The following is a 14500-nucleotide window of genomic DNA, read 5'->3' on the forward strand; positions in this document are numbered from 1 at the left end:
AAAACTGGGAGTGATTTCTGGTGCTTCGGAAGGGTAATGACACCCGTCGTGTTGCTCGTGTAAGTACAAACCTGGTGATATGCCTAATTTGAAATGTTATGTTACAATAGGCATTGTCCAATAACTCATGCAAACAAATATTGTTATAATAACAGTATCGTATGGACAACAACACATAATGCCAGACAATGCTACTTATTATGAAAGTATGACATCTGTTGGACATACGGTTCCGTTCACAAAATGTCACTGTGCAACAATATGCCAAAACGGTAAGCCCCGTACATGATAAAAAAATCTTCACCATGTATAACAGCTGCGAACAATATGATCTCAGACAAGTAACATTGGGTGTATATGATTATTTCATAGTATACTAGTATTAACATCTCTGAAAGACCCAGTAGGTAAATCCATGATAGTATAGTATGGTAAAATGAATATGGTGACAAATAATTCCTCGGACGCTATATTTCAAACTGTGTTAGAGTGTTAGTATATTACAGAAGGATGAGCGGACGAATTGTTAGATAGGTGGATAGACAAACAGACAGATAGACAAAAAAGAATACAATGTTCCAGTAGAGGACAAACATTTATTTCACAAGATCAAATAAACAGTTGGAATGATATATCAACTGTTGGTACAATACTTAGTAAAAAGTTGTTTTAAAATAAGCATGATGGAAGAACAAACTCAAATTATATTTTACAGAGCGACAGGTCGAAATTACTCTGATGGTCTGATTTGTGAAAAGGGTAGTTTAACGCCAGATCGCCAGCCATAATGAAATATAGAAATTGCCGAACAAGAATTTGCAGAGATGGTGACACGCCCTATTAATCTAATTTGCATACGACGGAACGTTGACGACGAGAAAAGTTTGGTTGATATGTGAGTCGCCGAGGCATACGATTACTCCCAAAATTGTTTGTGAACTGAAAGAAATAACTCATTCCCGTGACAATTTGTTCTGGGTGAAATATCATAGCTTGGGAATTAATCTATGATAATATCGAAATGTCAGGATTTGAAATTTCATTTGGTTCTATATAGACTGCGCCCTGACATCCTAGGATCCGAAACAACTTTACCAAGTGTATCACCATCCCAGTATACGGATATTGTGCTATTAGAATTTGTTGTTACAAATTTTGGAGGAAATTATTTTAAATATATCTCCCTCATACAAAGTTCTGATTCCTTGATTGGCTTTGGCTATACTGTTTGTTCTTTTTGGTTTATGAGCTCTTTATTATTTTGATAATTTCTGGATTCTTCGAGCATCACTGAAGATATATCTATTGTCGAAATGCGCAGTAGCCCAGTAGACAGTACTTTGTTTCTGGAATTAGATTTGCTTTTACAAAATGTTTAAAATTATTTTAAATTTAGGAATATATTTCCCTCTTGCAAAGCAGATTTCTTGTCCTGTTTTGGTTGTACTCTTCTTTGTTTTCAATACATAGTTTACTACCATAAAGAAACAAAAAAAGGACATACAAAAAGGCTGAATTTTAATCCCTTGTAAGAGGTATGGAAATCGGAGGCGTTTTTTGAACAGATATTTTCCAATTATCGGACCATCATGCATTTTGAATAAAGAATAATTCTAACTTTACTATTCTACATGTGTAAGGATGTCTTTAACCTTTTTTTTTTATCTACAATTACAGAAAATTAATCAAAATAGAATAACATGGTTATTGTCAAATATAACTGCTTTAATTCTATTAGTTACGATTCATTCATTCAAATTGAAAGTTTAAGATTTAAACTCATCGATTGCTACAAAGCTGTTACATCAGACTTCTTCCTTGTACTTTTGAATTAAATGACAAATAAGCTTCGTCTTTATGGAAAGTTAAAAATAGCAGATAGTTGTTTATACATTCTATTTTTATATCTATTAAAGTATACCTCAACTTTATTTTCATTATGAATGATTAACTACATATTCTTTATACCATGCTTACTGTGTTGGTCAGTGTATATCGATCAGTACTTCTGAAAATGACCATATCGACTTGCAACAAATTATATAACTTTAGACATTTATTTTGAGTGAATGAATTAAAATAGAATAGTAGTAAAACCTGTAAACAAATCAGACAGTTATTGTCAACAACTGAAGACAGAAATGAAATCTGATGTTTTGAATACATTCAGGATATTTGAGATTTGCAATATAAAAGATAACTATATATATAAAATAAATTTCTCTGAATCGTTCTTTTATACAGTTATTATTTAAGTCTCTTGTATTTTGTATCAAGAATATTTCTAACTTTGATATTTTCCATTTTAGGGATGTCTTTAACTATTATTATCTGGAATCACAGAAAATAAATCAAAACAGTAAAACATGTTCAAGACAGTAATATTGTCAAATATAACTGCTATAATTCATCTAGTTATGATTCAATTATCCAAATTGAATGTGTATAATTTAAACGCATGCTACAAAGCTGTTACATCAAGCATATTCGTTGTACTTTTAGATTTACTGAGAGAAAAATGTCTTTATGGAAAGTTAAAAAAGCAGATAACTACACATTCCATCAGCTTTCCCATAAGTCGACGAGGGTCTGGATACGGGGTCCTCATTTCTTTATTTTCTATTATTTATTTACTTTGCCCTTTACTTTTTATTTTCTATATTTCAGCATCCCATTATTCTCTATATTTCAGGACATGTGTAAGTTGAATGGGCTGTGCTCATTGTTTAAGGAGGTTATTCACATAATTGTCCGTTGTCTTTGTTGGATATTTATCTCATTGAAAATCAAACTGTCCTCTCCTCTTTTGTATTAAGCGATCAAAACGATACTATAAGTTACACCGTGAAATAGTGATCTAATACGATATATACTGGGCGAGATACGGGGTCAGTAAATTCCATATGTGGAGAGAGCGTATTCAGTCACTAGCACACTGTGTAACGGTTTACCTTACCGACTATCTTAACATGTGGAATTAAGACTAGTTAATCGACTATTTAAGTGATCAAGTCTTCAATATTAAGAAACTACTTCCATTGGTCTATACAAAAACAAACGCCAACAATAACATTTTTTTTTATCTTTTAATGTGTTTTCTGCATTTATTTTCAATCTTAATCCTCAATTTCTTCGACTGTTTTCTGGGCGAAACGTTTCAGATTTTCAATGTTGTTTTACACATGTTTTATAAAAGGACGTACCACCGCTATAAACCGTGTATCAAAATACTAACCCACTATTAAATATACACGGTCTCCACGTGTTCGCATTAAACCAATGATATTCCTAGAAATGTATAAGAGGCAAGATAAAATTCAACAACTTGTTCATTTTAAATCATGTTCACTACAATGAACGTTGACATTAAGATCACGTATATTTTGGAAATATCACCTCGAATATTACGATTTCGTATTTTTTAAAACTTAAAAAATAAAACACCTGTTTATCTCAAGCTCTTCGTATAAATACAGTGAGAAGACGGTATAAATATAAAAACAGAGATAAAGATATATTTCTAGTTCAAAAACAACTTCTGATGGTGATTTATATAAAAAAAAACATTATTGCTAATAAAATAGTTTTCTTCAAAAAAAAAACAAACAATACAGGACTTTTTGTGAGTATCTTATGATAAAAAATAACAAAGTGTATACTTGATACCAGCTTAGTAAGTAACAATAAGGCTTAGCTTGAAATCGCTATACAATGTAACTTGAATGTGTTTACTTAAAATAAAGTATGCAGATGTCAACTTTTAGTCTTAGATACATGATTTTTTATTAGTTGCTATTGACTTTGAACTAGCTTTCAGTATACGTAAATGCGAGTACTCACAGATCTGAACTTTGTTTCTTCAGTGTTTTCGTTAGTTATTTTGTGCTTTGTATCGATTTGATGAGTTAATATAAAAAAGAAGATGTGGTATGATTGCCAATGAGACAACTCTTCACAAGGGACCAAATGACACAGAAATTAACAACTATTGGTCACCGTACGGCCTTCAACAATGAGCAAAGCCCATACCGCATAGTCAGCTATAAAAGGCCCCGAAATGACAAATGTAAAACAATTCAAACGAGAAAACTAACGGCCTAATTTATGTACAAAAAAATGAACGAAAAACAAATATGTAACACATCAACAAACGACAACCACTGAATTACAGGCTCCTGACTTGGGACAGGCACGTACATACAGAATGTGGCGGGGTTAAACATGTTAGCGGGATCCCAACCCGCCCCTAACCTGGGACATTGGTGTAACGGTACAACATAAGAACGAACTATAAAAATCAGTTGAAAAAGGCTTAACTCATCAGATGGCTACAAATAGAAATACATCTAACAAAAACACAGAGTGGACGTGGCCGTGTACTTGTACATCCCAACAACAAAAAGACACTAAGTACAGATCTGAGAGTTCTCGCAGTTACTGACAGTTAGTTCAAAGCCAATAACAACTAATAAAAAAATCATGCATCTAAGACTAAATTATCAATCATTACACATCCAACATCCAATGGATTTAGTGTAAAGACGTCAAAAACAGTCAGAAAAAAAAAACATGACCTAGTGCCCTTTTCAACGTTTGTTCTTTTTTTGTGCTGTTACACCACTGTGCCCGATTAGGAGGATGGATTGGCACCCGCAAACATTTTTAATCCCGCCACATTCTCTATGGAGCTGTCCCAAAATCGAGAGTAGCCTGTAATTCTGCGATTGTCGTTTGAATTGTTTACATTTATCATTTCGAAGCCTTTTATAGCTTGCTATGCGGTATGTGTTTAGCTCATTATTGTAGGCAGTAAGGTTGCCTATAGTTGTTAAATACTACGTCAATTGGTCTCTGGTGGAGAGTTGTCTCATTGGCAATCATACCACAACTTTATATTTTTTTAAAATATTATTATAACATTCATTCCATTAATTTAAATTCATTTTCAGCACTTGTCTTATTATGAAATACAGAATCGATAATCAAACCAAATCTGTTGTTGATTGCAAATCCGATTTGCACATCTTTAAAATGTTTTATATATCATAATTTATGGGATCTTGTTGTGTAGTATGTTCGAAACAAGTTTGTTATAATAATAATAATAATAATAATAATAATAAATTCTTTATTTTCAGAAGGTTGCAAAGTTAACAAATCAGTTAATCCGCACGGTGGCCTTCTAATCTACGTAAAAGAAACACAATTTTAAAAAGATAATAATACATATATAAGCAAAAACCTACACTGCATACATATATATGCAGAGCACATATATAGTACAGGTAGACAAAATTTTAATACAATTGAATTAAATAAAATTGTTATATCAAAACTGCGAAAGGTTCTCTTCTGGTATTTTCAAGAGATAAGCTTGGCATTTTTGTTTTAAATATTTTACACTTTTACTTTTTTTCAAAGTCAAAGGCAAGGCCTGGAATTCCACAACAAGGTTCCAGAATACATAAATTTTCTTTTACCACAGTCATTTTCATATCATCATATATATAATTTTGGGAAGATAATCTTAATACGTAATTATTACGTCTGAACTGGGACTATTATACTAGTCCCAGGTCTGAACAACTTGAAAATAGTTCAGATAAATATTCGGGTGCTAGATTATATACCATCACTGTCATAAAATATGTTATTATATATAAACAAAGTAGACGCAATTCAGGGGCGGGTCCAGGTGAGGGCGTAAAGGGCGTACGCCCCCCCCCCTTTTTCAAAAAAAAAAAAGAAGAAAAAAACTATCGTAATCTTCTTATATTGTAATGAATATGGCAATTTATGCATTTCACAATTATTTTATTTTTTTAAGCAAAAAAAAGGTCCAAAGATTTCATTCTACGCCCCCTCCTTCAAATATCCTAGAAACGCCCCTGCGCATTGTAACATTCTTTTTCTAAAAAGTGTTAGTCTAAAGAAGCATCAATTGAAGGTTAAAAAAAAGTGCCAATAATAAGGTACTATATGTATGTGTTCATTATCATAGTTAAAACATGAATTAAAAGTGAAAAATTTGGCATAAGAAATTTTTACTTTCATATTACATCTGAATTAATATTGGATTATTTCCCTTTGGACAGTGTTACTATTTGTCACAGAAAATTTTTTAATTTTTATATTAATATTTGATCATATTTATAAATCAATTAATGCTTTTTCTTATTTATCAAGCTTTTGCTTAAATGGGAATAATGAAAGGGTTAGTTTGAAAAGAAAATTTATAACAAATTTTCAAAAACAGCTAGATCGCTTTCTCGTCAATATGTTAATTTACTATTATAAGATAACGACTCGACAACAAAAATAGCCTTCCAATGAAAACCATCGTGCTTAATTCAAACATTTTACTATACCAGAAATGAATGAATGATTGAATGAGTGACATCCAGGAAAAAATCGTTTCTATAAGGCTATGAACACGTATGTATAATAAATATTACTGCATATTAACAACATTCTAATACTGTTTACTATCTCACATACGTTAAACAAAAATTCTTAGAAAATTAGTAGGAAATCCTTAATAAATACGACAAAAATATGTTTTGATCGCGTGGATTTTTTTTATTTGATGTACAAGTATCTTGATGTTCCTTTAATATATTATTTTACTTTTGGATCTATCAACTTATCAACGTTAAAAGTATTTATATGTTGGATTTTTAAATATTTTGGCCTCGATCATCACTGATCAGAAAAGGCATTAATTGTCAAAATCATAAATGCGCATCAGGTGCAGTAAACTTGATACCGTGAACATCATTATATGTGCATCAATGTTAGATAGAGGTGTATGATACATGTATAGCCATACACATGATAGAAGTACTGAGAATACTAAGATGGTTTACACACTGTACACAAGGTTATTTTATCTATTTTTAGATACATGTGTCAGTGTGTATGCCAACTGCCAACATGTAGGTCAAATTGAGTTATCAAACTATTCTTTATGAAAATGTCCTAATTTATTCATTGTTAATCAAGTCTCTGATAAGTATGAAAAATTAATGCTCCAAAACAAGCCATTAATTTTTAAATATTTCCATGTTTTTAATGAATTTCGAAATGTTCGAGAATTATAAATATTGACCGGTTTAATATCAATATATTTTTTTTATCCCTCGCGTAGCGGGAGACATAGAAATACCGTCCGTTCGTCTGGTCTTTTTAGCGCTCTCAGGTGTAATACCACCAAATCATAGTACGTCACATCTGGTTGCATTCGAAAAAGGGTCGAAAAAACTTATTCCCTTGAATTTGACAGCTGTAGGATATTAATCCTACATTTCATTGCAGTAAAAACATTCTGAGTCACAAACCTCATAAACATATATCTTGGGTGTTTCAAAGCACCATTCTTTTTTTATTTGGTGTTCCTATAGAATATTTTGGAAACTTGAGGTTACATGGTTACTGAACACAGGAAAACTAGAGGCTCTCAAGAGCCTGTGTCGCTCACCTGTATCTACTGTGGTTTTGGAAATCATGTAAAATAAGGTTTTAAACCTTAATAAATAGTATTAGATACCCTAATAATGATTGAGGACAAGTTTGATTTAATTTGGCCCAGTAGTTAAATTAAAAGCAGGTCATCCCACTAGTAACTAGACTTACAATAGTTACTGAAGACCCCTTATCATTATTTAAATTAGTTTTCAAGTTGTGACCATTTGAAATTGTTTTTTTTTTACAATTTTCCCTTAAGACTTTTATAGTAAATCCCTATGTTCTATTTTTAGCCATGGCGGCCATGTTGGTTGGATGGCAGGGTCATCGGATACATTTTTCAATCAAGATACCTTATTGAAAATTGTGGCTAAGTTTAATTCTTTTTGGCCCAGTAGATTAAGTGGAGAAGATTTTTGTAAAAGATTGCAAAAATTAACGAAAAAATTGTGAAAAATTGACTATAAAGGGCAATAACTCCTTTGTCAACGTATATTTGTTCCGCCTAACAGAAGTTCCACTGGAAACTTTGTTATAAACAATGTCATAATGTCTGTTCCTGTTGGAACAAATATTCTATACCATTTATTCTGTTAGGAACATTCACTGTAATATTTATTCCAGTGGAAATAATATTCCAGAATATTGTTTCCATTTGGAACTTATATTATGAAGGAACTTCTATTCCGTGACATCTTAAGGGGTCAATTGAACGTTTTGGTCATATCGACTTATTTGTAGATCGTACTTTTCTTAACATTATTGCTGTTTACACTTTATCTCTATCTATAATAATATTTAAGATAATAACCAAAAACTGCAAAATTTCCTTAAAATTACCAATTTAGGGGCAGCAACGCAACAACGGGTTGTCTAATTCGTCTAAAAATTTCAGGGCAGATAGATCTTAACCTGATGAACATTTTTACTCCAGTCAGATTTGCTCTAAATGCTTTAGTTTCAGACATATAAGCCAAAAACTGCATTTTACCCCTATGTTCTATTTTTAGCCATGTCGGCAATGTTGGTTGGCTGGCGGGGTCATTGGACACATTTTTTAAACTAGATACCCTAATGATGATTGTGGCCAAGTTTGGTTGAATTTGGCCCAGTAGTTTCAGAGGAGAAGATTTTTGTAAAAGTTAACGACGACGGACGACGACGACGACGGACGACGACGGACGACGGACGCCAAGTGATGGGAAAAGCTCACTTGGCCCTTGGCTAAAAAGGGGTGAAAATTTGATTTGTTAATTTCCAGTGATGGTTATTATCTTTTATCATATACTTATAGAAAATAATGGTATAATTGTACCCCATAATAAAACTAATTTGTACATATGTTTATTCATTAAATTTGAAGAATTGTCTTAGCCGTCTGATATGACTTTTGTTATCAACTGCTTCTGGTTTATATCAACTGCTTCCGGTTATTATCGCATGGCATCTCGACGTCATTGGGCAAATTCCGGAAAATACACCTCAATGGCACGTTTTTAGTGAAAAACATAACTAAGTTGGATAAGAAACAATAAAACAAGTTGCTTTCTTTAAAAAAAGAAATGCAATCGTAAACCCAAATGCTTGTTTGGCATTAGATATAAGATAATTGTTTAAAATAAAAAAGATTTATTGTTTTATATCATTTTTTTTATATAAGAATTAGAAACTGACAGTGACTGTTTACTTAAAGTAAATACTGTTCAATGTGGGGTGAAATATTCTTGTTAAAGGAATATTTTTTTCTCTCCTCTCTCCCGAAAGACATCATATTAAGTCACCCACTTGATGTTCCATTCTAAGATGCTGGTTTTTGTTTTTAAATTAGAGTTAGTTTTTAGGCTAAAGTTCAAATGCAAATGTGAAGAAATTTAATCAATTAATGATTATATGTGTTTAAGAAATGCAATACGTAAACCTGTAAAATAGCCGTTTTTATTGGAATTTGAGATATTTTCATGGTTATTTGAACAATGGCTTGATATTGATCATTATTAAGATCCTTACACCTGCTCTGCAAGGTTTTTTTATGCTTAGAGTAGCAAGCATTAGCAATTTTAAGTTCTGTGCTTTGTGTATGCTCTTAAAAGTTTTAGATGACAAACCTCCTTTGTTAAAAACAAACACTTTTGAAACCTTTAAATCGCTTTGAAGATATTTTCCGGATGTCCCTTTTTATTTTGATGTTTTCTTATATTTTAAATTGTGGGTCATGAAAAAAGGCCTGCAAGTTTAATTGTAAATATATACAATTTGAATCGCACTGTGTCCTCTTCACCTTGATGACCGAAACCAATTCATTAAAAAAGATATTTATAGCCTAGACAAAACAGCTTACACCTTGTACTTATAAACAAACAAACAAAATTGAAAACAACAAAAAAACTAACATGGTCAAACCTGAAATTACCACTGATCAGTATACCCATCACCTAAATATGAGTTTGTTTAAAGGTCATATTTATGAACTGTTGTAAGGTGTTCCTTTTTGTCGAGCCTTCGACTTTAGTCGAAAAAGCGAGACAAAGCGATTCTACATTCCGTCGGTGTCGTCGGCGGTGGCGTCCACAAATATTCACTCTGTGGTTAAAGTTTTTGAAATTTTAATAACTTTCTTAAACAATTCTGTTTTTGTACCAAACTTGTACAGAAGCTTGTTTATTTATGATCATAAGATAGTATCCAGAAGTAAATTTTGTAAGAATAAAATTCCATTTTTCCGTATTTTACTTATAAATGGACTTAGTTTTTTTCTGCTGGGAAACAATACATTCACTCTGTGGTTAAAGTTTTTAAAATTCTAATAACTTTCTTAAACTATCCTGGATTTGTACCAAACTTGGACAGAAGCTTGTTTATGATCATAAAATAGTATCCAGAAGTAAATTTTGTAAAAATGAAATTCCATTTTTTCCGTATTTTACTTATAAATGGACTTAGTTTTCTGCTGGAATACAATACATTCACTCCGAGGTTAAAGTTTCTTTTTTTAATTTTAATAACTTTCTTATACTATCCTGGATTTGTACCAAACTTGGACAGAAGCTTGTTTATGAATAAAAGCTAGTATTTAGAAGAAAATTTTTTGTTAAAATTTTGTACCTGTTTATCTGTATTTTACTTATAAATGGACTTAGTTTTCTTCCAGTTCAGTTAACATTACATACAGTCTGAAGTTAAATTTTTTAGATTTATAAACTATCCTGGATTTTTATCAAACTTGGACAGAAGCTTCTTAAAATAAAAACAAATAGTATTGAGAGGAATATTTTTATTGATGTTTTTCCTCATTTTTGTTGAGCCTGCGATTTACAGCAAAAGTAGGCGCGACACTGGGTTCCGCGGAACCGTTACGATTTTTTTTTTTGGAACACGATTTTTTCATCAAATATTAAAGGGTGTCTTTTACATGGTAAAATTACACTACTGTCTTAATGTACATGTAAATTCTTTTAAACCAGGTGTATTCATAAGCACATGTCCCAAGTCCGAAGAATGTTATTTAGTGGTTGTCTTTTTTTGGCGCAGTTCATATTTGCTTTTTGTTTCTGGTTTGAAGTTAAATTAGATCTGTTTGTTTTTTCCTGTTTAAATTGTTTTATAACAGTGTTTTAGGGCTCTCGGTAGGATGCTGTCCAATGTGAGCCAAGCTTTTGTGTTGAAGGCTGAATTATAACCTATAATTGCGAATTTTGATTACACTGTGTTTTGATGGAGAGTTGTCTTCCTACCACATTTAAAAAGATATTCCCTGACATTTGACAAATCCATTAGAATAATCGAGATATTGAAATTGAACTGAAGTTGCCTAGTAGGTTTCTTACATTGACCCGGCTATCCTTTTTCTCTCTTGCTGGATAGTTTTATACTGGTAATTTGGGGGCACTGTGTAGCCTACTGATCAGTCATGAGATGGCTCAAAATCTTCTTACACTATTTTACATTTTCGTACTTAATATATTAAAACCGAAAATTCATCATCTGATCGTCTTTATGAAATAATAATTATTTATTTTTATTTTGACGAACATTTTGAAGAGCATTAATTACTACAGGCCGAACATATAGTTAGATAATCTGTTCCCTGACCAAGATTACTATAAATAGAAAAAAAAATTTCTTATCTCTGCCTGCATCTGTCATCACTCGGTGTCTATTAATTAATAGACATTTGATAAGGAAATACCGTTGCAATATTTAAACAAAGAAAATTGCAATTTTAAAGAAAATAAAAACTTTTCAAGGACGTATATCAATTTAGATTATATACGTCCTTGGTCTATCCTAGACGTAAAATTTCAATAAAGTGCAAGAAAGACTTCATTTTAATTTCAGTATTGTCCTTTAGTTAGTCCCACAAGGACGTTGAGGTATGAAAATTATGAAATAGCCTGCTTCGTACATTATGTACATTTTCCCGACTCGGAATCTTAAGTGAAATGCTAGTAATACTTCTTTTATAGATTTTAGTTTTAACAAATCTCGTTTCGAATATAAATCGCATTGTTTACGTGAAATCTTATCTCATATCTAAACACAGCTGGTTTCAACGTTTGACTCTAATTAGAATAACTACGTGTATATGTAAGGTAAATATTAGCAGCTTGTAATTGCGTGCAAGGAAATATTCAAATGCTTATTAAAGTAGTTTGCATCATAATAAATTTCGCATCATATGTAACATATCTCTATAGCAACTTTAAGATGCTAATGATTCAACAGGTCAAATAATGTATATGAAAGGTGGCCATAGAAAGAAACAGATGTATTCCGAATAACATCCGGTGTTCCGAAAGACTACGGACATCGTCCAATATAAACTGCGTTATTAGGAATCAGGAGAATATATTAAAAAAAAAAATGCAAAAAAAAACAATACAATAAATGCATTTTTCAAAGTTTTAAAAATAGTTCTTGTCTGTATGTCCTCTGATCAGTATATGATAAAAAGAACATAACATGTCATTTTTCATATCAGACCACTTATTAGCACATGGTCAAAATCATCCCTCGAGCCTGTCGGCTCTCGGGCTGATATCATGACCTAGGGATGATAAGGGGTCTGATATGAAAAATGCAATGTTATAACCTTTATACATGATATATACAATGATATATATGCAATGAAATGTTATGTGAATTTTTTTCTGTAGTACTGGACAGGATGAAACTAAAAAACTTCAGCACAATTTTTTGAAAAGTGTAAATCTAACAAAGACTAATAGGGGAAAACAATGCTGGTATTAAACCTCTCACGTGTACAATTCTTCCCAGATTTTTATGAAACTTTGTTCATAGATTTATATCAGCAATGTCTTGGACAAGATCGAAAATCAGTGTCCATTAATTAATCTTAAAAGAGTTATGCCTCTTGCAAACATTAATTATATGGAAAATTGCATCGTTAGCACTAGCATTTGTTCAATTCTTGCCAGATTTTTATGAAACTTATATTGTAGGTTTATATTAGCATTGTCTTGAACGAGTTCGAAAATCAATGCAGATCAATTATTAGTCCCCTACCGACGAAGTCGAAGGGGACTTTAGGTTTGCACTCTGTCCATCTATCTGTCTGTCTGTCTGTCCGTCTGTCTGTTTGTCCATCCGTCAGTCCGGCATATCAGTTCTCCACTTTTTGTCTTCGTGCTTGAAGATAATGATTTGATATTTGGTATATAGTTTCATCATGACAAGTTACAGATCCAAGTTCGAATTTTGTTCCGGTCTGATGATTTTTTTTAAAAGAGTTATGCCCCCTTGGAAACATTAGTTATATGGAAAATTGCATCTTTAGCGCTTTCATGTGTTCAATTCTGGCCAGATATTTATGAAACCTATATCATAAGGTTATATCAGCAATGTCTTTGACGAGTTCAAAAATCAGTGCCGATTGATTATTTTTAAAAGAGTTATGCCCCTTGGAAATAATGATTATATGGATAAATGTATTGTCAGCGATCTCATGTGTACAATTATTGCCAGAATTTTATTAAATGTATATCATCAGCAATATCTTTGACACTTTCGAAAATAAGTGCTGATCAAATTTTTTTTTTATGAGTCATGTATGCCCTTGGAAATATTAATTATAATGGAAATCACACTGCATTTGCTCTGAAGCCTTCGTTTCTCTAAGATATTAAAGGGGCATAGCTACGAGATATAAAAAAAAAAAAAATATGATTTTTTTTGTTCAATCATTAATAAAAAAGAATTAAGTCAGTAGTGAAATTATAATTGGTTTTTAGCAGCAAGTTTGGTTCAATTTGGTCAAAAGAAACATCGCTGATAAATTATTCACTTGTAATTAAATAATTCGACGTCATTGGATCCGTATTCATGTAACATTCAATTTAACCCCTTAGCTAGAGATGGTTTACGCATGAATTAGGCGTGTTCAGTTATTAAAAGGAAAAGAATGTCAACATTGAAAGTGAAACATGGGTAAACCATTTGATTGACTGATTCGATCCACAAAAACTCATTATTATACCGGTAAAAACGATGCTTAACATATATTTTAAACCTATAATATATGAAATCAAACAGACCTAGAAAAATCCAATTGCACGGGTTCGCTATCTATTTATTAAATCTATATTTAATTTTATATCGGGTTATATGACCATCGGCAGTCTTCGGAGGTCACCTCGATGGTTATTTAGATGGCGTCTAGACTAAAATACACACGAAATTCTGATGCACATTATTGAGCCCATGCACATGATGCATCATAAATTGTTTATTTTAGACTTTTTATAATTTGGATATACGTTTAAGTATGTTATAAAAAATTTATGAGAATTTGAGTCAAATCGGTGACCATGAATTTGACAGCTAATGCCCCTTTAATAAAAAATTATGTATTCTGTTATCAGTGTAACAAGTTAAATGTCCACACCACCCCATTCCACAAAAGGACAGAACGGGACCACTTCCTCGATTAAATACACGGGGACAGGTCTCTAGGCAGTGGCGGATCCAGAAATTTTCATAAGGGGGGGGGGGGGTGGGGGGGGGGCACTGACTGCCCTAA

General features: G+C 32.0%; 2 protein-coding genes across 2 annotated transcripts in view; both read left to right on the forward strand.

Annotated features, from left to right (window-relative positions):
* LOC127710652 (septin-2-like) overlaps positions 1 to 14500 on the forward strand; it is a 635810-nt gene that overhangs the window by 253765 nt on the left and 367545 nt on the right. The gene's annotated exons all lie outside the window — the stretch shown is intronic.
* Positions 6374 to 14500, forward strand: part of LOC127710651 (uncharacterized) — a 30481-nt gene continuing 22354 nt past the window's right edge. Inside the window, exon 1 of the mRNA XM_052216594.1 lies at positions 6374 to 6435. Within this exon, the coding sequence (XP_052072554.1) occupies positions 6428 to 6435 (8 nt within the window). The 5' untranslated portion in view covers positions 6374 to 6427. The remainder of the gene's footprint in view (positions 6436 to 14500) is intronic.

This window comes from Mytilus californianus, unplaced genomic scaffold (assembly GCF_021869535.1).
Source record: "Mytilus californianus isolate M0D057914Y unplaced genomic scaffold, xbMytCali1.0.p SCAF_8, whole genome shotgun sequence".
Taxonomy (NCBI): Eukaryota; Metazoa; Mollusca; class Bivalvia; order Mytilida; family Mytilidae; genus Mytilus; species Mytilus californianus.